Source organism: Tigriopus californicus, chromosome 5 (assembly GCF_007210705.1).
Source record: "Tigriopus californicus strain San Diego chromosome 5, Tcal_SD_v2.1, whole genome shotgun sequence".
Taxonomy (NCBI): domain Eukaryota; kingdom Metazoa; phylum Arthropoda; class Copepoda; order Harpacticoida; family Harpacticidae; genus Tigriopus; species Tigriopus californicus.
This window is the reverse complement of record NC_081444.1, coordinates 10,803,010-10,826,419: the sequence shown is the minus strand read 5'-3', so window position 1 is coordinate 10,826,419 and position 23,410 is coordinate 10,803,010. Positions and strand designations below refer to the sequence as shown.

General features: G+C 40.5%; 2 protein-coding genes across 2 annotated transcripts; one reads left to right on the top strand and one right to left on the bottom strand.

Annotated features, from left to right (window-relative positions):
• The first annotated feature begins 457 nt into the window (after positions 1 to 457).
• Positions 458 to 7,877, top strand: LOC131881073 (uncharacterized). Its single transcript, XM_059227831.1, has 3 exons — positions 458 to 1,025; positions 3,603 to 3,805; positions 7,244 to 7,877. Exons 1-3 carry the CDS (start codon positions 720 to 722, stop codon positions 7,440 to 7,442), a joined length of 708 nt encoding a protein of 235 aa, XP_059083814.1. The 5' UTR covers positions 458 to 719; the 3' UTR covers positions 7,443 to 7,877.
• Positions 7,878 to 10,562: 2,685 nt separating this feature from the next.
• LOC131880589 (uncharacterized) lies at positions 10,563 to 15,751 on the bottom strand. Its single transcript, XM_059227255.1, has one exon. It carries the CDS (start codon positions 15,057 to 15,059, stop codon positions 12,327 to 12,329), a length of 2,733 nt encoding a protein of 910 aa, XP_059083238.1. The 5' UTR covers positions 15,060 to 15,751; the 3' UTR covers positions 10,563 to 12,326.
• Between the last annotated feature and the right edge of the window lie 7,659 nt (positions 15,752 to 23,410).

Below are 23,410 nucleotides of genomic sequence, written 5' to 3'. Positions count from 1 at the left end.
AAACTCTTGCCTTCAACTGGCTCAGACTTGGATAAGGTACCACCATCCCGAAGAAGTGGTTGTTATTACATCCCACTGGTGATTTATTACACGGCACCATCCACGCATGATCATCGTCTAAGCTAGCTGGCATGCTAGCTAGGATCGACGATGGCGACGACGCCATCACTGACAAAATTAAATCCTTCCCCCCACAAACCCAAAGACATGAAGAACACCGCCAACCATTGATATTTCCACCGTCAATTAATTTCTTCGGCTAACTTATAGGCTGTTCGACTAAATTCATAGGGGTTCCAATGCGTAATGAATAGGGATTTATTACTTGAAATCTTTTTGAGAAACTCAGATAGGAGCAGTCCTGAAATTTGATCATTTGTAATTCTCCTCTCGTTTTAAGAACCCTTTAATGAGAAATTCATGACGCCCTGAAAACCGAGCCGTAATGGGCTGTTGGAAATTGCACCGAGAATAGAAAACGTTTCGAGTCCAATGAGGTGCCTTCGCTTGAAATAACCTCGAGGCTATTCATTAACACACGAATTTGGATCTCGTTTTGGCGGACCCAAAATATGGAGTAGAAAAGCCCGTGTCATCAAGGGACTTTGTACAGTTTAGTGAGAACACAAAGATGTCAAAGAGGAACCAATCAAAATGGATTTTCATAATCCTGACAACCCCTCTTGGTCTATTTGTATCTCTCTCCAAAACCAATAAACATGACATTTTTCCCCTCATTTGTCTCATTACGGATCGCTACCAGTTCCAACTCGTCAGACCAGTATAAAAAGCAAAGCCCAGTCGTCCCAGGGTTACCATTTCATCCCAAGATGAAGACCCGAACACAACAGTATTCTCAGCATGACTGGCAACACCGATTTGCAATCCTGACCATGTCAGTGTTGGCTGGTGTCCTCTGGAATATCAACGGATCGGGGGCGAACGGGCAACCAGCAATAGTTGGGGATTCAAGGGCTATTTGGTGGCCTCAAAACCATCTGGCTTACCCAAAGGATTCTAAAGAGGTCAGTAAAACGGTTGATGTAAATATATTGACAATTTTAACGTGACACGGTGGTTAAAATGCCTTATCAAGTTTCGAGGAAAGTACCAAGGCACATACCGGTATTAGCATTTTCATATCTTACAAAATCCTTAGGAACAATCTTGACTTGATTGCTTTATTGATTCTACCTCTGACTGAAAATCTATATGCCTCGGTAATTTTCAAAAACCTATTTGATGGAAATTATAAGCATATTTAGTTAGGACGTAAAAACAAGCTTGCATATGATCTATTCAGCCACTTCCGATTTATGGAGTATTTATTTCACCAAATCAAAATTCCATTGAATAAACCATAGACCACTGGAATCTGGACTACAGTGACGCCGTCGACAAATATGTCACATGAGAAGGATTTGAATTGCAAGACTTTACTTCAATGCAATAGTTACCTAATTTAGACAACTCTTAACCGCTCCATCCGTGTCATATGTTATTTCCCTTGTTTTATCCTGTTTTGCTAACTCAAGAGTATTTAAGCACTTGAATTCATTTCTATCAAATCTATTTCCAAGGTAGGGTTTTTCTTTTTTTAGGGCCCCAAGAGGTTTGCCCGAGGTTCAATAACAAATAAAAACAATCTGTGCTCGAATACCTGTAGAAGCCATTGCCATCAAAATGGTTGACGTTCTCCACCTGAAATAATTTCACTTGCTTCTTTTGCTAAAATTTTGCTCATTTTGACAAATGCCATGCTTATTACTTGTTGGCTGTGGGACAGGGACGTGTCTGGCTGGCGGCGTGTAAAAACAAGGCGCGTGGGAACATTGATGTGGCTGGATAGAGGCGTGCCTTGACGGGCGTTTGTTAGAGGCCATTGATGAGCATAATCAAATTTGCTTAGGCAAAAAGACAAAATGTGCATGAGAATATGCATGAAAACACGAAACATGCAACATATGCAATAAACCTGTTTTATGCCAAAAAATGGATCATGCATATTTTGGCCGTTTCTAGACTAATCTACCTGTAGATACTCTGCAATTGACCGGATTTTCTTCACGATTTCAATGTTCAGCTTCTGGAGCAGAAAGAACGCAAGTTGAATCTATGATAATTTCTAACTAATCCTGGTTGATGAAGTAAGGAGTAAGGGCGGCTTTATGGCGGTTTTACACAAGGATGGGAAAACCGAGATTGAATCCGGTTTGAGGATTGAAGTAGGATTAGTGTTGGGGCGAGTTTTCTCGATTTTCCACCCTAGTGAAAAGCCGCCCTAAGTGGCGGTAGAAACCACAAACTTTGCGATTTTGTGCATTTTTTTCGTCATTAAAGACCACTTTTAACTCGTTTGCACGGTGTTTTGCACGGGCAAAACATCAACCAGTTTGTGCTTCTTCGATCTTCGCCTGGCATCGAAAAAATGAGAATGTTGTCGATTTGTTTTATGATCAAGAGAAGCCAAGACATCTTGATGAGCTTGTAGCTAATGTTGGATGGAATAAGATCTTGTTGTCAAGTTCAATACGGTCATGTAACGTTGTTCGCTCCTAAAGAATCAAGTAGGAGTCAGATGACATTGGCTGCCAATCTCAGGCATCTTCCGACCCCAACTTTGGCTCAAGTGCGGCAAAGATGCGAGCTCATGATCCAGACCCATAATTATTTCCCGATTATTGGGGTGGCGACCCAAGGTTGCTGGCGAGAACTGAATTTTGATTGGAAGCCAAAGAAGCTGAGTTCCATGTGAAATCGGCCAACATTTTGATTCTTCAAACGATTTTCGAGAAAATTCGTTCTCTTGATTCTCTTGTTCAACCAATCTTAAGCTCAGAGATTCAACGTCTTCTCTAGATTCACCAATATTTGAAGAAATCGGTTGGCTTAAGCCACAAGCCACAATATTCTCTAATATTTTTAACTTTGAGATCATGAACAAGCAACAATGCTACCAGTTAGGTTAGAGATAGTCTAGATTCGAAATATAAATCGCGTTGAACATTAGAAACAAACCAATAAAACATATTGTAAATGATGTTTATGATATGCTTTTCCAATGTGTCAAGTTTCTTTTACAAATATGAAGAGATGTTGATTGATTCTCATTTGAGGTGTTTTCGTTTATACATATTTCCAAATCAATCAAGATCTCTGATTTGACATTGTCAAGATAATTTCGCAATTATGCCTTAAATGTAATACCGAAAGTGAGTTAGACAACAAGTCGATTTGCTTAGAAAGCAATCTCATACTGTGCATGTTGTCAAATTATTGCCCACAAACAACGTCAAAAGCCTCATTATATGGGTTCAGAGAAAAAAACATCCAGTATCGAAAACCTCGGAGTTTTTGGCTCCAAGGTATGTTGGCTTCCTGTGTATCACATACCAAGGATATTGATGATCTTAATTCTCCACATTGCAATATCTGCGTTGTTCTTATTAGCTATGCATTCGTATTACTGCCCCTAAACAACTCCATGGAGCCCCAGCGCATTTCCAGTGTTCTAACATTTACGAAGGATTGTCAAGGACTCCTTGGATCCATCGTGCCTTTTTACTTGCCCATCTCAAAAGGGAGTCTTCTTTCATTTCTAGGAATCAAATATTAATCAGTTGTTATCATCTGAGGCTAATGAGAAGTCAGACTTGGGCAGACATATAGGATTGCAACGCATAGCTTGGGCTTTGGAACATGGAAGTCGAGAAGAACCTGCAAGGGAAGTTCCTAAGAATCACTTCGACGAGTTTGGAACACGGGGACTCACTGCCAGTGGGAGCAAGATCTGGAACGGAAAGAGGTAAAGCTAACGTTTGTAGCATGAAGTCTGGCGAAGTCCTTTTCAAGGGAAATAGGCGCAAATGGAAATCCCAATGAGATTAAAATGTTAATTATCATTTTTGCACGCACCACATGCGCGAGATGCACTCTATTTGTGTTGCTTTGGGAGTTGTACGGTTTTGTGCTCATTTGAAAGAGTGACAATATTCAAGACAGCAACATAGTCGAACTTGGAAAAGAGGTATTTACTCAACGAAAAGTCCATTACAAGCACCCGGTCTACCAAATTACAATCCTATTTGCAGGCTTTTTTTAGGATTGCATATGAATAAACTTCAATTTGAATTTTTGTCATTTTCTTCACAAGTCATCTAGAAAACGAGGCAAATGAAAGGAAACTGTGTCCATTACTCTGCTGACGCCGAAGCCTGGAAAAAGTCCGGAGTGACCGCTCCCAATACAATGATCCTAGTCTTTAGGAATGTAGATTTGTCCCGCGATTGAAAATTTGAAAATTGAACTCGCTCTGAGAGCCAAGTCTGATCGAAGTGAAGGCTCGCCAGTACATAAGTCAGAGAAGAACTCGAATGGCGCTAGCTATTTGCTACTCGGTGTTGTTCCGTTTCGGATGGACAGTCTTTGACATGGTCAGTGCTTGGGAGATGATGCAAATCGCCTTTGTAGATCGGGATCGACGAACAACAAGAGCATCTTAGCTTCTTTGAGACTCACCAGGGTCTGCAGTTCAAGCCCCTACTCCGTGATCTGTACATACGTACTAGTATAAGGTGCACAAAAACGACGTACTGTTCTCAGTATTTGACGTGTACGGACATCTAGGTAGTATAAACGTACGTGCTACGGTAAAAGATCTTTGTCGCCTCAGAGCCAAGCCCAAAGCTCCACTAGTTTATTTTGGCCCTTTTTTTACCTCGAACTCACGAAAAAGCCGTAAATCACGGGGGAAATAGTAATTCTCCATTGTGGCGGAGGAGATGTGGTAGTCGAAAGAAAAGAGTTGAGAGTCGAGTTCTGAGGTACGAGCACCTCATCAGATGTTCTCCATGAACTTCTGCAGCGAGGAGGACACTCTATACTCCATCTGGATTTTTTTTCGCCAAAAACGCACTGCTTAAAATCACGTTTCGAAATGATCGACACCTTGAAATGGTCGAACGTACGAGATAGCATGATATGGTGCAATATGTCATTCTGAAAGACGTTATGGGACCCTGTGGTTTGGATCTACAGTAGTACATTAGAAGACATGGAGACACAATTGTTGGTTGTTTTCAAGTATAATGTTAGGAATTGAAGGGATAAACTGATCGTTTGTGGCCACTCTTGGAAATAAACGGGGTTCTTCATTTATATCATGTCACACCTTCGTCCTTTACTTCTGAAAATGCTCGTTGGCAACACAATCACTTGAACCGATTTCTTTTCCTTTACGTATCATACGGCTTATAAAATGGTGGCCTTGTCTTGTGACATTTGATGATTGCACAGTTGCTCATGTGGAGATGGCAGTACATCGTATGTTGAGACTTTATAATTACTGGAATTCCTCGGTTGGTCTCAAATAAATGTCAAAATAGGCCAAAAGCTAACTTCAGAGTGGGATTGAAAGGCGCTGTTGTGAGATATTGACAAGACCATTACATTGTTCATTGATTTAATTGACCTAAAACGTGATCAAACCTGGTCAAACTTCTCGTGAACGTGCTCAAAGACGGCTGAACCGATCGAGCGAGTTCAAAAGGATTCAGAATCTCCTTTACCAAATGAATGGTGGGCTTCATTTGTTCGTTATGGGATGAATCAATTTTTCTATCGAAAAGAATTGGTGGGTCGAAAGCGGAAACACGTACTACCTACGTTCGTGTACGTCAAAGCACATTTTTGCTGTGTTTCTAGGCCAAGTGCCGTCAGGGCGAATCACTAAATCACTATCGATGGCAATCTGAAATCTCTCAAAGACAATTAAGTCCTCTTCTGGAGGGAACTCTCACAGCCAAAAACCGAGGCGTATCAAATCAATTGGCAATGGCGCACAATGTGAACTAGGGGTAGTCCAACAAGCGTTTCGAACAGGAAATTTTATAAATAATTGATATTCGAATGATTGTTTGGGCTATTCAAAAGTTGTGCATTTTTGGCTCCACTATTACAATGCTTCGAATAAATTATTACTTGAAATGATCTCCTAAGAATCAAGATAGCCTTTTTCCCTTTTTACAAAAAAATAGTTGATCAACTGTGGATGAAGAAGGAGTACAAACGATCAAAAACTGATAGTCTAACCATGTTTAGAAAAATTGCCTGATCAAATTAAACGATGTTTCTTTGCTCTTTTCAACACTTTAATGATGAGTTTTGTTTGTCTTCTGAATTGCTATTCCCAATCCTATTTTGTGCAGGGCAACAAGTGAGCTACTATTTTGGTTGGTATACCCCTGGTATATGTCTTTCCGACGACTTTCAACTGTAACAAGAGGGCATGATGGCTTGTCAATAGGCTCCAGTGTAAGAGATGATACAGAAACAAAAACCATCACTGTATAAGTTAATTTCAAATGGCAAACACGTAGGTGGTTGCAGGCCCAAAATAGCTTTTCTTCAAAGTGGAATGCTATTCCAAATGCATATTTGTTATCTAAAGAGCTATTAGGAATACAAAGAAATTTTCTCCGAGTTTAAGTCATGCTCTCAAGGCATTTCAAAAGTTTATTAATATCAAAATACCATCTGAATTTCTTTTTAAACAAATGAAATTTAGAACTAAAAGGCATGAGAAATACTAAACTTAGGTTGTTGATCGTATAAATGTGGAATGGTCAAAGGTTAGTACAACACAGGAATAACATATTTTTCTGCAATCACCTTATCCTGACTGAGGTCTATAATCAAATTTCTGCCATCGTAATCCACTCATTAATAAGCATTTGGTATTTTTTCTTTATTCTCTTTCTATAGCCTTCAGCTTGGGTGGCCATAATCATTGTTTCTTAGTTTTTCCTAGCATCATAGACTCGAAACACTGTAACTTAGACAGAATTCTCCTCGATAATGGCGGGTTATGAAGTCTTTGGGAGTGAGAAAAGTCTTGCCCCAAGTCAAGGGGAACAGACCGACCAATTGGCTTGCTATAATTTCAGGCTTGTTGTCGACGTACACTCTGGTGATTTATTTCTCAGACAAATCGCTATTAGTTACAGATCCGGCGTGGAGTTTTAGTGTTATATTTTCACCGATTTCTACCAAACAAAAGTTTTCTTTTTAAAATAGCTGGTCTAATGGATTGCCAATATGCATGGATGGTTTAACCCATTTGCCGCACTAAAGGCTCGTATACAATTTTGGTTTCCCATTTTCTTAGGTGACCTTCCTTTTTGTATGGCCTTGCTTGGCTGGTGTACAAAACAAGGAGATTTATCTATTGTTCGCATGATTTTAGGTTTCTTGGTGTCAATGCATTTCTGCCCAAGCGGAGTCTAGAGGAGGCCATTAGTGAATACGGAAGGGTTATCAAGCGCTCTGGAATCGGTGCCCCTCAGTTGGGATCGCCATCCACGCTACTCATCACCGTTCCTAAAACCAAATATTCCGAGATCAAAATGCCAGGAGACTTTCGAATCATGAAGAGGAGCTATTAGCTTAATGACCAAACCCACAAGCGCACATCCCCAACTGAAACCGAGACGAAAATGCGAGATTATCCAAAGACATTAGAAGCGAGGCTTGTTTGATGATCCCGTCTTTTTGCTTAATTGATGCAATAACTTTTTCCTTATCCTATTCATAATTGGTGTTTGAAAGATTTCTTCGATAGAACAACTTCATATGAGGCTCACGCCAAAGTTGGGCCTCCAATCAAGAGCAAAAGTTTAACATATCCAAGGCAATCCGTAACAAAGATATACCTATATTACGTGCTACGTCATAAGATGGTGCTAAACATTTGTTATCGGCAATATCTGGGGAGGAAAATGTCGAAGTTCAGTAATGCAACTATCTTACAAAAAAGAAATGTTTTTTTCGTATATTAAGATTCTAAAGAAGGAAATATACTTGTTGTTCTTTGCACTGTATCGTCAAGAATCCTTCTGTTCATCATCCCATTGTCCACAATAATTTGCTAAGGTTTTTCGATAAAACAAAGTTATGTACAATAAGGAGCAAAAGTATTCATAACATCATGAAAAAAACTTAAAATAAGAAACGATGAAATCGCGGGCAACAAAGACAATGTTTCGTCATTATTTTTTGTACTCACACAATACAATGAAAACGCCATGTTCAAAAGTATTCAGAACATTCAATTAGTAATATATTGAAAAAACCTTTATAAACCTTATGCTTAATAACTAGACCTGGGGAACAGGTAAAAAATTAGCAACTGACAAAAAAGGTAAAGTTGGTTAAAACGTGCTCAATAGATGTTATCATACTTTCTCATTTATTGAAAGAAATTAAAGCAATAAAACAATTGCATGTTTTTGTAAAAATAAACAAGAAGTTAGGTGTCGTGAGATTTTTAGTCAATTAAGTCTGTTTTATATTTGGTGTAAGGTGACCATTTTTCAATTTCATCAGAAGGGTTGTTCATATTTACAACCATATTTCAAGTTTATTTTCAGCTTTCTCAAGTCAAACCCAGTGCAACAGTAACAAAAAAGTTTTCAACCCTTCCATTTTGACAAGTGAGCTTGTCATGATGTAAAAAAAAAGGTATTTCCCCTTGAAAACAACGTTATAGGTAATTTTTCCACAATTTGACTGAAAAGGGTGAAAATCGAGGTTTTAGGTTTTTAACTTCTTGTTCTAGATCTATGAATAACACTTAACAATCGTTACTTATAATTCATAACCAAATTGTTACATGTCTCGACAGGAATTGTATTCCAGTCTTCATGACACGATCGTTCCATCTCGGCGAGACTCCTTGGCTCACGACAACGCACCCGGACTTTGAGCTCTCTCCACAGACAGATACTCAATTGGATTGAGATCCAGATTCATGGCAGTCCACTCCAGAGTGTTTATACGATTGTCTTGGAGCCAGGTTTTGATTAGAATGCTATTATGCTTTGGATCATGGTTGTCGTGTTGGAAGATGAACTGACGCCCCATCCGCAGTTTTTGTTCTGACTGTCGGAGGTTGTTGGCCAAAATGTCAACGTCATCATCCTCTTTCTTCATGATTCCTTACATTCGGACGTGGTTTCCTGTCCCCTTGACAGAGAATGATCCCCAAAGGAAAATGGAACCTCCTTCATGCATGTTTGACAGTGGGCATTGTGTTCTTTGGGGAATGAGCTTCTCCTCGGCGTCGGCCAGCGTCGCCTAACCATTTGAAGGTCATTATGGCCATATAACTACAAGCTCGATTTTGGTCTCATCTGAACAAAGAATTTTGATCCAAAATGAATCTTTCTCCCCCAGTTGGACCTTGACGAGTGCCAGACGAGCTTTCAAGATGGAATATCCTATCAGGAAACATAAATCATAGTTGGCTTGGAAGGAGCTTGGCTTGGATAAGAAAATCGTACATGTATTGAAAGTGCAACATTGGAATAAGAGATGGCGCCGATTCAAACTTGTTGCTATGAAACCAGGGGATGCGCCCCAACTGACGAAAATTCCCGCCCAAAAACTAGTTGATAAAAGAATGAGCCAATTGCGTAACGTTACTACATAGAATCTTATCATTGAATATATGCGTTTGAGTGAAGACGTGTTTGAAATACTTTTTTGTACAATGGAAGCGTCCGTGGTATTACATATAAATATCTTCATTTTTGGCATTTGCGAAATTTCGAGGTAAAAGGGCGGGAAATTCAAAATTTTCCCGAATTTTGCAAAAAGAAATCGATTATATGCCCATAAAATTTGAGCTGAGAGTGCAACTACCACCTTTAAAGGGTCTTGATGCACTACATATCGTTTATCTAATGTGTTATTACGTCTCTAACAAATCTTACCTCTTTGTGTGGCCACTGATTTTTTGCATATTACAAAATTTGTTCCTTTAGTTTTGTTGACATCGCAAAGCGTTTTTGAAAGCCTTGAAAGCACAATTGGTAGTCGCCTAACAATATTTTAAGCACTGCGCCTAGTCATTGGGCAATAGTGGCAACTAGAAGAACAAAGCCATGTTAGAATGTGCTGGCAAGTGCACCCATAAACAGATCCTTAGTTTTTACTGCCTGTTAAAAATTTGTCCATGAGTACACATTTCGAATTTCATTTGTTAGAGATCCCGTCATAGCACTGAGATGCATTGGAAACATAACGTGGTGAGGGGGGACAACTGTCTTTGACTTTAACACTTCATTTTTAAAAGCTGGTCCTTGGTGAACGAACAATTAACAAGAACCAACTCAAGGGTTAAAAAAATGTGGAAATTGTTTCGTCTTCCATTGCTCCTCTATTTCGAGTTCGTATAATTCTTCGAGGTTCCAAGTTTACCTAATTTTTCAACTGACATATTTCCCATTGAACTTAATGGGTTGGGACAAAGCTGAATGGCCTGGCTTTTTCAAAGCATCACCAGACAGTGGCAACTTTCGTGCCTTTGCCAATGGAGAAAAAAATGATTTGCTTGGTGTTCGTTGAGGTGTTAAATCTGGCTTTTCTTTTTTTTGGCATTGAGTGTCAATCGACGAATCTTTTTGTAATCATTTTGAAGCTGGTCAAAACACGAAATGTTAACCAAACTGACAAGGTCAAATATACACCTCATATCGGACACATTGCTATAATGAAGTTCGAGGTTTATCAAACGATAGCACGTTTATTCTCAACAAACAAAAATACAGCATGTTTTAACTAAGAGTACTGTACACGATGACAATCAAGACACTGAATTTATTTTTTTTCCTAAATGGCGGTCCAACGTTGGTTACCAAACCTGATGAAAAACCTTTCAGCAGATTCATAAATTTTGGGATTTGACGCTACTTCAAGCTAAGTATTTAACCATGCCAGGCAGGGCCTTTTCTATATCGATAAGCAAATTCTCGGTGTTGTGATGGATGGGAGTGTGGTGAGGGGAGAAATGCCAACAATGAAATAGTGCTTTCATTTTACAATCGAAAAATATTCGGCTCTCTTCTACTAATTAGCATGTTCTCTCCGAAACAATGGGATCTTGATGCTTTATTTATGCGTTCACAATGGGGCGCGAGGTCTGAACATTATAGGGATGAGAATGAGACGGGAATCAAATTCAATATTGGCTATATATTCATTGAGTGTAACAAGACTGTTTTATGCGGTGTTCGTGGCAAAATTCAAATTTTCATTTTTTGTATTTTTCTGGGTTTGTGACATTTGAGCTTCTGACCAACATCACAAATCATAATCTTCTATTTTCAAGAGGCCAAATGAGGGAGGTGGATGGGCAATGTTATTTGATCATGATGCAAACTAAAACCTGCCCAAGATGAGCAAGTTCCAGTACTGCACAATTCCAATCAATTACACATTCAAACCAACCTGAAGATCCACCTCACAGGAATCAGGTACGAAATTTGAATTGGGGCATTTTTTTAACAAACCATTGTTGTACGTTTCAAATAAATACAACTCTTCAAAATTTTGTTTTCTGTTTCCCATTTGTCCCTTTCAAAATATCTGCCTCACTTCTTTCATTGGCGGGGAGCCATCCAAGATTAAAAAATCAACCAGAATCTAGGCAATATCCTTCCGGACATCCGAGACCTGATACGATTCACTTTCCTGCATCAAAAGTCAATTCGTTTGCAGGGACCCAAAAATAAATCTAAACTTGCCAATTTGGAATTTTTCGTAGGAACTATACACGTAAAAGTAACGCCTAAGGGGCATTACAAGAACGAGGAGACTGACTTCTGCAAGTTTGAAGTTTCTGATTCTGGTTAACTTGATTTTATCTTGGCCAGCTTGACTTCAATAATTTGAGCAAATATGTAGTTTTAACACACTCCAAACCGGTCAGTAACTCATTGACAAATTGGTAAAAATATGTATCATACGATTGGACATTTCAATCGTATTGTGGACAATAAAGGGGCTCTGGTGTCCATGTGCATGATGTAGTCACCATGCTTTATCACATTTCTTCCAAGGGTCTTACATCACATTCGCTCATTCAATTATGGGTGGATCTTATGTTACTGTGAGAGGTCAGTGTGGGATTCAATAGAGGGTAGAGAAGGGCGTGTTTTTTCTCAAAGGTGAGTCAGCCAGAGAAGGGGGGGGGCAATTGGGGAATTGTTTCAGTAGGTTTGAATGTAAGCACAAAAGACTAGATTCCAAACACACAGGGGTGCTTTGCTCCGACAAGAAGAAAGTGATCGGCTCTTTAAATAAGTCCGAAAACATTGAGCAAATATTGAACAAAGATGCCTTCGAAGTGCGTGTTTTTTCCGTGAATGCAAACAGGAATTGAGATCAAGGAATAGCATTGATACGGAATTATCCTTGAAATATCAATTGGAGATGTCTGGGTTTTGCTTAAGCAAAGACATTAGGGCCCTGTCATTGGTGAGTTAGACTTAGAAAGTCCTCAGCTTTTCAAAGATGTTAGCCAACTCATTCACATTCTCGAGACAGTTTTTCACCTGGTTGTATGAATCCTTTGCCCTGCGTTGAAGAAGGGTGGTATACTTTTTCTCCACGGCTCTGATTTTGACATTGGGTGTCTGGTTTTGTGCCTCAAAAGAGTCTTGCGAAAACAAAGAGATCAGGGACAAAATCTTGAAAGTTTCGCAATCTTCCAAATTGGAAGCTAAGTTGCCAGTCGAATTGAGGTAGTAGAAAAGTTCATCGGAGCTCATGGCCTTTGTGGTTCGATTCCAGTCTGCAATGAGCACTTTCTTCATCTCCTGATCTTGAACCAATGGAGCGAGTCTTTGACTCCAGTTGGCCTCATCCATATTTCCAAAACAAAACTGAAGTTGCTGATACCCGGTTGGGAAGGACTCTGATTTGACTGAGCACAGAGCAACTACTTTGTTACAGTTGTTCTTTAGTAGGTTGGCTTGCTCGGTTGTCGTCAAGCATTCGAACTCCGGATGAAATTTCAAGATTCTTCGGGTTCTCTCCATGAATGTCGAAAGTTCTGCAGGTACGAAACGCTTGGACAAAGGTACGTCATAGGTGAACATGACAAATTCGTTTACCAAATCGTCGCCAAGGGATACCTCACTATAAGCAGCTTGGAACATGTGAAGCTGATTTTTGAGCCATGCTTCTTCTTCGATTGTATAAGGCATTTCCAACTCTGTTGGATAAACATCCTCAGTTTTGATTGGCAAATGAACTTGAGTTGTGTTTGTTCCGTCATTTGAACTTCGCATTTCGTTGAATTGTTCACTTGTTGTTTGTGGCATGTTATTGATAGTGCCTTTGGAATAAAATTTAGAAATAACAATGAGGATGTCAATTAGCTTTTCGAGCTTTTCCTTGGGAATTGGAGCTAATGGTGCACGAAGATTCTCTGCTTGGGACGCAAAGTCAACCATGCTTTCCAAAACCTCCTGCACTTTGATTGCTTCAGTCAGGTTCATATCTTCAGTTTGTGTGAAGAGGATGACAATTGCCACAATTGAGTTGTGTATTAATCCTAAACCGAGGGATCCAAGTTGTTCGACTAAGTTTTCATATGATGATAGATCACATCTTTTCTGGAAGAGGCCGATCACTTTGTTAATTGACGCCAGCGAAACCTTTGACAAAGGAATGGAGGCCATTATGTCAGGGATGCTTTCTCCCAGCAACCAGGATAGTTGTTCAGATCCTGTTTTGGACCCAAAATATCGAGCCAAAATGTATTGCACAAATAGAGGACTGTTGTGTTCCAAAAGCTGACGTTGATCATCTTGAGGTAAGTTGTGGAACTGAGGGAAATGATGAGCAAACTGACTAAACCGTTCCTTAAAGCAGGCAGCCACTTGTTTAATATCTTCCATTGAAATAGCGTTCTCATCACCATAGTGTAGGGTAATGAACCTGGCTTGGGTGTCTGCTTCAAGGCTAATGAAATTCATGACGGTGGCAAAACTTCGAACAATCGTGCCAAAGACCTCATAATTGACACTCCATGGATTACGTTGCTCGGACGCAGATTCAGGATTAGAGTGGAAATGCTCCATTGGAGCTGGATTTGGTGTATCCAGGGCTTCAGGTGAGGGCTCTAACAAATTGGCGCTATTGCACTGTTGGGCAGAGGTGTCCGTGGAAACCTCTAGAAGAGCACGTAAAGACTGCATTGTAGTGTCAAAATTCAGGTTGCTGATGGCATTCCCTTGCGATGGGGGATTAAATTGAAGGGGTTGTTGATTGTGGTGTAAAAGGGGTGAGCCCATGTCTCCTGCCATTGGGAAATGTTGTTGTGGCCATCCATTGATACACTCTGACACTGTTTCATGTTTGATCTCTGTCTCTGATGGAAAGTCATTCACACACATGTTTTGATTGGTCGAAACCGAGCCATAGAAGGAGAATAAACTTGGTGGCCGACTGTGTATTCCAAGTGTGCCACAGAAGTCTGGTTTTCCAAAATGGGTCATTGGTTCCAATCTTCCGGCTGATGAACCCGCCGCTGAGAAGTCGCTGGCCCCCACAAAGCCTAGGTCGGGAAATGGATATCCTTGATAAATATTGGAAGATGTAGGCTTCTCCTCTTTATAAGCCTTCTTTTCTCTTGCTTCTTGACCGGAGGCTCCTTTTTCATCCTCGTCCCCGCTATCTTCGTCACTGGAAGATGGCTGGTTATTGGCTCGTTTTCTTGGAAACCCTAAAGAACCTTTTTTCTCGAGCATTTTCCTAAATCTGACCTTTTTCTGGTCATCAGTGAGAACTAGACTGGGGTTCATACCCATGTCAACACACTTGTCATAACGACATCGTTGGCATTTTTTTCGATTTTTAGCCGTGACATTGCACTTTCCATCTTTCTTGCAAACATATCCCGGGATCCCATCGCCTTTATTGTGAGCTCGCCGGAAAAAAGCCCGGCAGCTGAAACACGCCAGTGCACCATAATGAACATGATGGTTGTCAGATTCAACCTCGCACACCGTGCAAATGGTCTTCTCTTTGTTGACGGCTCCCGTGGCACTCGAGCTGGAACTTGAACCAGAACTGGCCTTGGAGGATCCTTTCGGCGATGTAATAACACGTGAAGGTGGAGAGGTAGGTGGAGTAGTTTTTGAGGACACTGGAGGAATTGGCCTAACTCCAGATTCGGGGTTACATGCTTTGGTGTCAAAGGAATTGTTCCTCATTTTTAGACCGCTAAATACACCAGTGCTATTAACACACACACGCACACACACACACCTGCGTGGTGGCACTTGGACTTAATGCGATTTTGCTGAATTAGCCAAGAGGATCGACGAGTGCACTCGCCAGGAACATGATGAACATGCTTTTCGAAATTTTGATCCCTGGAGCTCCTTCGTTGTCCGATAATCACATGAGCTCTTGGAACTGAATTTGAAAGCAAGAAGTGATGCGACGACTCGTTTTCCAATCTCGATTTAACCATAAAACAACATTTCAACAAAAACAAAACGAGACCTACGTCGTGTTAAGCTCTCAGGTCCAACGTCTTAAGCACACTCAATGGCAACTAAGCCGATCTGAAGGCGTCACACGTCGTTACTCCACTCCACTCACTGTCTTTCCTCGCGGCTGCTACAAATCCAATGTGGAGAGAGAGAGGACCCACGTTCCTCCAACGACTACCCAGTCAAACAAGTACCTCCGATCCTCATGAACGGCATGGCTGGAGAGGAAGTGTATGAAAACTCCACAAGCTACAACGTACTAGGCAGACTAGCTTTGAGATATGGTGTACTGGAGCCAGTCTTCACATTTTGCTCACGAGCAGAGACCGATGAAAGAAGAGGAGGCCTCGATTTGCTCCTCCGTTCCCGCTCATCAGTCAGACCTCACGGGCAGTTCCACCCACCGCACAGCAACGAGGAGGAGAGGAGAGGAGCTATCGCTGAACGCCCTCAACGTCGACTAGCCGTTCTTGTCCAGTGCCAGGCCAGCACCCCCTCCATTCGTTCTTTCAGAGTATGTGAGTACATTGTACACTTCACCGTACCAACTACGTACGAGGCCAGAACATACGGACATGCGACGGACGTGTTTTCAAAGACAGTTCCCCGATCTTTGCTCGTGAGTAGGCACTCCATCCGTAAGCGAATTGCTCTAAGGTGTACGTAACTACATACGATACAAAGAGCACTGCGTGCAGAGACGAGGCGTAGGTATTGAATGTCCTACAGTGCGTACCTCACTCCTTGCCAACTGAGAGCTGAGACTGAGGTTCCGTTGGGGCCAAAATGAACGTCATTCTCGGGCATTGAGGAAGGCTCAATGAGACAGCAAGGATGGATGCTGCTCTGCTCTCAGAGTAAGACCTAAGAGCAAAAGGCAACATGGCTGGACTCGAAAAATATGTTTCTCAGCCAGGTTGGCCCATCAGCAATCACATCCCAGATGTCTGCGCTGCTGCCCAACATTTTGCGGTTTCCCACTTCCAACAAGTGGGCGAATGTTACAAATTTTGCCATGTAATGCAAAGGAACCCACCGGCATTTGCATCCAATAGCACAACAGAAGAATTTTTGGTGTTTTCACTTACGATCCTTTGTTTGTAACGAAAGGAGCTACACATGCTTGCAGACTGCAAATGATGAGTCTGAGTATAAAACACGATTGTGGTATCGTACATTTACGACTTCCATTTTCATATCGTATGCTATAGTACGGTATAGCTTTTATTTCATTGGTAAATAGATGAACATGTTCAATTCTCCAGGAAATATCGGTGAATGTTTTAATCCTTTCATGAACTGTTATTTTTAAAGTCGTGCTTTCTTTTTTAGGTCGTCTTGTCGCGTATGTTCAACCCCATTTGTTGCATTTTGTTCCTAGCAGCAAATGATGAGAGGATGATCCTGATTATGAATTTCGAATTTGACTTGACATGGTTGGAAATCAAAGTATCACTCGGTTTTTGGTTGTCATACTAATGCATTTCTGTTCATGGTGTTTCTCGAACAAAGGTCTCTACTTTAGATCGATACTCTTCATTTTTTATAACACATCAATTTTTAATGTTAACGATCCACCGGTTTGTTTCTTTTGCTTTTGGGTTGATTAAAGATCAATAACTTAATGTCTTTTGTAACTCTAATAGCATTTCCTAACAAATGCTCCTGGCAATTTATTGGTTCGATGGAACAGTTCTCACTTCAAAATGAGAGTGAATATTCAACCATCGTTTCAATGCTTGACATAAGAATGTTTTTTTTATGATTTGGCAAGGTACAATATTGCAATAAAGCACTTTCACAATTGTTAGCTTCAAGATATACAAATAATCTTGAAAATTTAAAATATGGCCTAAAAATGAAGATTTTTAAAGTATCATTCAACAAAGTCTGGTATTAGTAGTCGAACTTTTTCAGTTACATTGGAAGTTAAGTCAGTTAAATTTGATGAAATATAAGAATTAGTGACTTTGCCAGTTCCGTAAGATATTTCATTTGTTGGGACTAATTTAACATTTTTGAGTAATTGGTGGCAAAAAGAATTAGCATTTAATGTTGAAAATTGATTTAAGGTTTCAAAACAATCAACGGTGAGGATGAATATGTTAAAAGCAACAAAAGTGAAGCCAATCAGTTAAAGTTATTTCTATATATGTTAATGAGTAAAAATATGACAGTTTGTAAGATACATAAGTCAGATGAACAATTTGATACAAGGATGAATGACCTGGAGCTGTACTTCCCCCAAAATGCAGTAACGTCATCATTCATTTCCCGCTTCAATGTCCCAATAGCTTGATTCCAAGTCTTTTTTCTCTTGACTAAAGGGCTCTTGGGGGGTACTCGCATCAATATCAAGCCTCGTTTATTGCCCTTCCTCATTGAGACACTTCAATGCTTTTCTTGGCGCAAGTACTTGCGGATGTTGATCTGAATAAAGGTTCGTGTGAAACCTTTCGTTGAGCACTCAAGGGGTGTGGTGAATAGATCCTATTCCACCCATGTTAAGCATTGTCTGCCACTGGGTCTGGCTTTCATACTAACTAAAACGCAATGCCACAAGTCCAGGTATGAGATGAGAGTTGGGTGAGGTTAAATGTGAGAACGAATGGATGGAGAGAAAGTACTCGTAGTAACGCAGCTTCATAGAATGAGGTACAGGTAATGCGGTTGGATCACCTCTGATTTATTCCCAGCTCCCAGATCTTGAATCTCTACTTCTCTTTCTCTCTCCCTTCTTTCATGGAGAATAGATAGAAGAAGATGAGGAGCATCTTCTCATTATTCAGAGTGGAAACTCCCCCAATGGGAATGTCTTTGGTCGGGTGCACGTTTAAATTGTGAAGTGCTAGACCATTTTCACCGTGCCCAAATACAATTGGTAACTACAAGACATCAATTTAGTCGCTTTATTTCTACACTTGACATTCACAATCCAAAGAGATTCCACAATAAGCAAATGCTTTTAGTGTATTTGGTCAAAGTCACAAGTGTTGACACATCTGTACTAATCCAGATTGACGGCAAGGCCAATTTGAAATCCTCTTGCTCTAAAAAAAATGGTCTCTATCATTCTCTCGTTCTTGTTTGAAGTGTATTTTGTTTGCATGCAGGGAGAGAAGCAGGAAGAAAATACAGCGCTGCCATACCAAAAGCTCAGGTTATTTTGAAAACCATTAGGCATTTACTGGCATGGCGCTTGCCATTAGTCAATCATCAAAGTTCTCATACCAACAGAACACTGCCGTACAATTTCTCCGTGTACGGTCATGAAATCATAGCCAATCTCCAAGGTGAGCTGGATATTCTCGTCTGTTCGGTAATTTGAAGGATTTCGATTGGCCCAACTCGTCTTCGCTATATAACGCACTGATATGAACTGCAGGTTCCAAAGTCTAGCTTGTGGCCGAGTGACACACACTTTCTCATCTTGAGGGTTTAATTAACGATAATAAATCTTACAAGAAGTGCTTAGCTTCATTGTGGCCTGTTAAACTTGGCGCACGAGGAAAGAGGGTTGGACATCACTCTATTTCAAATCCAAAGCCAGTCAATGCAAAACAAAGTTCAGGGGGAAACCCTGATTTCTTTCAGCCGGGTAATGGGGTTAAACTGGAAACAAAGTTGCAAAAAATACTAACTTATAAAACACATACTTTTTTGTACGAAACATGTCTGTGTGAAAAGTTGAAAAGATCACCTTGGTCCCCTATCTTTCCCCCATTCTTTTCACACAAACGATTATCATCTCCATCGCAAAAGAAGCAAGCAAACATGTGAGGAGGTAAAAATCGCCTTTTCTTAGAAGTCCCCCTTCCCTGATGATTGATTTTCATTTGCAGGGCTTGTGGTCAAAAAGAATTTGTAAACCCACATTTTCCCGCAGACAGTATGTATTGGGCATCTAGATGATAGCGTAAGTGTTACCTTGGGGCGAAATGATTTATTCGTTCTGAAGGTTTCTTACGATGTGTCAAATAGCTGGGACAACCGTCAGAGAGTCTTTTGAGACGTGGAATGTTGTACATGGAAATTTGCTATGAATGATGTGCCTGTTGATGATTAGCCTGATTGTTCGTTGGGGCTTGAAAAAGTTCGATCGTATTCACCTGATTGTGAAGTGTTCATTGCAGGTTGCCATGTTTTCTAGAGGAATTGCGAGGAGCTGGGATTGGCTTCACTAAAAGTTGTCATTTTCGCTCAGGAAATATGTTAAATGAAAGTCTCATATAACAATTGCACATGGCTCTCTTATTTCGTGCAACTGTGAAGCGCCACAACCCTCAAGTCAGTACTAGTCAGCCTCAATTAAATTCGAGCCTGCCCATGAAATTATTCAAATTATCGTACGCAACGAATCGCACTTGCAACAGACAACTTTATGTGACCAGCTAAATCTAGGCCCTATGCTCATCGCTGAGACTAGGGGCCTTTCCAAGCTCCGTGCTTTCTATCTTTCGAGGAGGTTCTTCCCTGTGATAGTTGTCAAGGTTAACAGAGTTTTGTTATGTAGCACTGAAGGAGGAAAGAGGAAAAATATATCGGAGGGGGACGGCTTTCTAAGATCCAAGTGGGCGTCTAGGAATGTACCAATATACACTATATTGTAATAGTAGGGAGTGAGCGCTTTGTAGTTCATGCCGTACGCTTATGTCTGGATTAGAACACGCAACAGAAAATTATTGCGACGACTTCTCTAATCTAGGTGCAAGATCGTGTCTTTGACTAATAAAGATTGGCCTGACATTCAAAGTCGATTCAGTCGAAAGAAAGGAATATTTTTGCTTTTCTATCAGAGGGAAAGAGAAGCGCTATTTTGTAACATATTGGATCATACTTGGACGGCCTTTTTCTTCCGTCAACATCTGGATCTCATTTAACCAGGTCTGCGTCTTAATAACTTGACATACAAGAAAATTGCTGAAGGGCATAAGTTCCTTTTCTGATGGTAACCATTCAAACGCAATGCACGACAAAGCCCCATCCAAGTAATGGGAAACAATTGGAACAACATATATGTTGATGGCCAGTCCTCGCTCTAAAGCCCTGTGGCCTATGCGGCCAAACTTTCCTAATATGAATTAGTTATCCTCAAGACAAAAAGTTCCAATAGCCTCTCCTACTTACTCGAAACGGAGTGAAACTCAATAAAGTTTTTTTTGGCTTTCAGGGTCCTTTTTCATGCGTCCATATTCCTTTGTCCAATTGAAGACCACAAACAAACTGTGCATGATTGGATCGGTGACCGGACAACTCGACCCAGGACAACTCGACCCAGCAGACAACTCGACTCAGGGCAATCCGACCCAGGACAACTAGACCCAGTGGACAACTAGACCCAGCGGACACAACTCAACCAAGCGCACAACTCGACCCAGTACAACTACTAAACACAACATTTTGACCAAAAAGAACATGACTATGCAACAAAACTATAGCTCGATGAATCAACATTTGATTTGCAACCAAAGATGTTAGCATCTGTAAGGTATTTAATTAGAGATCAAGTTTGATTAAAACATTATCAAAGTTGATTTTCACACCATGATTGATTTAAATGTAACTTTCTTTTAAAGATCAAATGATGAATTGTCTAAAACCTTTCAGATTTTGACATGTTTGCATTACAGTTTCAATTTTGCTCCATAAGTATGAACTATTTGTAAGCCGACATATTGGGCTTAATTTTTGTACTGGGTTGAGTTGTCCGCTGGGTCGAGTTGTCCGGTGGGTCAATTTGTTCACAGGGTGGACTTGTCCGCTGGGTCGAGTTATTCTGGAACCGATTAAATCATGGTAGGGGCTAAACTGAAACCCTTCATCCACTTTCATAATCGTAAGGAATATACTTTTGAAAGGGTCAAAGATATGTTCAAATGAGGATGCATTTCAAGACAGCTCTAAATGAGAGTCAATGGCAGATGTCGAGATCACGTTCTGAGGTTTGACACATGGGTAAGCTAGGTAAGCTAACGAGGAGATGTCCCAACAAAAAACAAAGCTGCATGACATGGACTCTTGAGGTTTATCCACAACAAAAACAAGGATGCCCCTAGCTGAGGTTGAGAGCATACAGGGCGTCCTCTAAAGCCTGGCCTTCAAACAGGACGCTCTATCTTGGTCCTTGAAAATCATTGAAATGGGGCTTGTGTTGAAAAATTGACGAGACCAATATCTTCCAATTAGAATTATGTATAAGTTTTTTTATTACAAGAATGCACTTATTGGTTGTTCTTTGCAGGAATTATCATTTAGATGTATCTTAAAAACTAGTGCCAAAGAAGCCTTGATTCTGCATTTGCCAAGCCAGCCTCGCTCATATGCTCTTTTACGTTATGGAAAAAAGGAAAAAGAAAGGGAGTGCCCGATGTAAAACATGTAAAGGGACAGTCTTGTCAGCTGAGGCTTTTGCTTGCGCTGTTTGATAATTATTTGCTGCTTCTCTTCGCCATTTGTCTGGAAGCAGTGCTCAAGAGGACGACCGGAGTTCAGTTCTTAGAGGCCGCCACTTTCCGTTTCTTGAGGATAGAACGGCAGTTACGGATAGAACAAAATGCCTGGCACAGGCACCTAGTCATGTCTTGATCAGCTTTTCTCATGTATTGAGGCCCACTCTCCAAGACCACGTGAACCTGATATTGATGGAAAGCTTCACATGGTGGGCATTTAAAACTTCAAGCAATTTGCTTAAAGTTTCTTCAGATTGACCAGATTTTGGGGAAAATTCTTCGATTTTGAAAGTTTCAGGAACTCAGTTTCCAAATTAGCTATCTTTTTCCACTCATTATAGCCTTTTTAATGCCCAGGGTTTTTAAATTGGTAATCTAGCTCAAACCTCAAACTAGATCTGTTACTCAAACAATTACCAAGTCTAGGGTTTTTGCGAGTTGATCATTGGGTCACCCTGGGTTTATGGGTACTCTCCCCCTTCGCGACCTCTGACGGCCAAATATCCCTAACTTGTGCCATTGAAAATGCATTACTCTATTCTCAGTCAAATATTTCAAATGCATTTGAAACATTTGAAGATAATAGCTATACACTAGTTAGCAAGGGAGTCCTTTTTTGTCATTTGAAAAAAGAACATATCTTTTGAGATTCTTGTTACTTTTAGTTACACTTTTCATATTTTATCAAACTTAGCTGACCGGGAGATCTAGTCCATGAAAACCACCAGTCAATTCAAATTCAAATTCAAAAAATGATTATTGTTGAAGCTCAATGGCCAGAAAAAAATGAAGACCGCTGATCCCAGCTTTGTGCACACAGTGGATATTTTTAACATTGAATGCCGTTCAACATAGTGTTGGTCAAGAATCCTGCACTCGAGGCTTTAAACTAACTGAATTTTATAATCCCAGCCCAATTAAAGGCCATTTCAGTTGACATGGACCCTGCTATTGTTGGAGCTCTTACGATGTGTCCTGTAGTCTCAGTCAAAGCTCTAAAGGAAGAGGGAAAGGGAATAACATTTCCAGCAATTCTTTTGATAATTATATATATACTTGACTTTTTTATTTCAGCTTGGGCGGCTCGAGTATACCTGAGTATAGTTATGAAGTGAGACTATACTTTCGACGATTTTGATCTTGTGTAGTTTAACATTCGACCTTTTATTTGAAAATATTTTACGGGTCAGCAACAGCTTGTCAGGCCGACTCACATGTATCTCTTGCCTTGTTCGTAACACGCTACATGTGCTAACCTTAAGCTCCAGTTCTATTCCCTTAACAAATATTTTGATACTCAACTTTTGCTTTAATAAAACGCAGAAAATATTTTTGGGTAGCTTAGCCATGAACTCCCCATAGTTGGAGTTTGAGGAATAACCGCGTTTGGTCCACCCTATCAAATGCTTTGGACAAATCCGCAAAGCATCCGTACACTCTCCTCTTATTGCTGACGTTAGAATGCACAATTTCATAGAGGAGAGTGCTTGCCGTGGTGGTAGAACGGCTTCTCCGAAAACCAAATTGGAACTCGGGAAAAAGATCCCCATCCTCGGCCAATCCGGAGAAGCGGGCAGCTAAGAGACAAAACTGAAAGTTGAAAGGATACATTTCAAA

Bases quoted from the DNA above. Each gene is read 5' to 3' on its own strand.
- LOC131881073 (XM_059227831.1), top strand. From the start codon at position 720: ATGACATTTTTCCCCTCATTTGTCTCATTACGGATCGCTACCAGTTCC. The intron at 1,026-3,602 runs GTCAGTAAAACG...TTTCATTTCTAG, and splicing joins ACCCAAAGGATTCTAAAGAG to GAATCAAATATTAATCAGTT. The intron at 3,806-7,243 runs GTAAAGCTAACG...GCATGATTTTAG, and splicing joins AAGATCTGGAACGGAAAGAG to GTTTCTTGGTGTCAATGCAT.
- LOC131880589 (XM_059227255.1), bottom strand. From the start codon at position 15,059: ATGAGGAACAATTCCTTTGACACCAAAGCATGTAACCCCGAATCTGGA.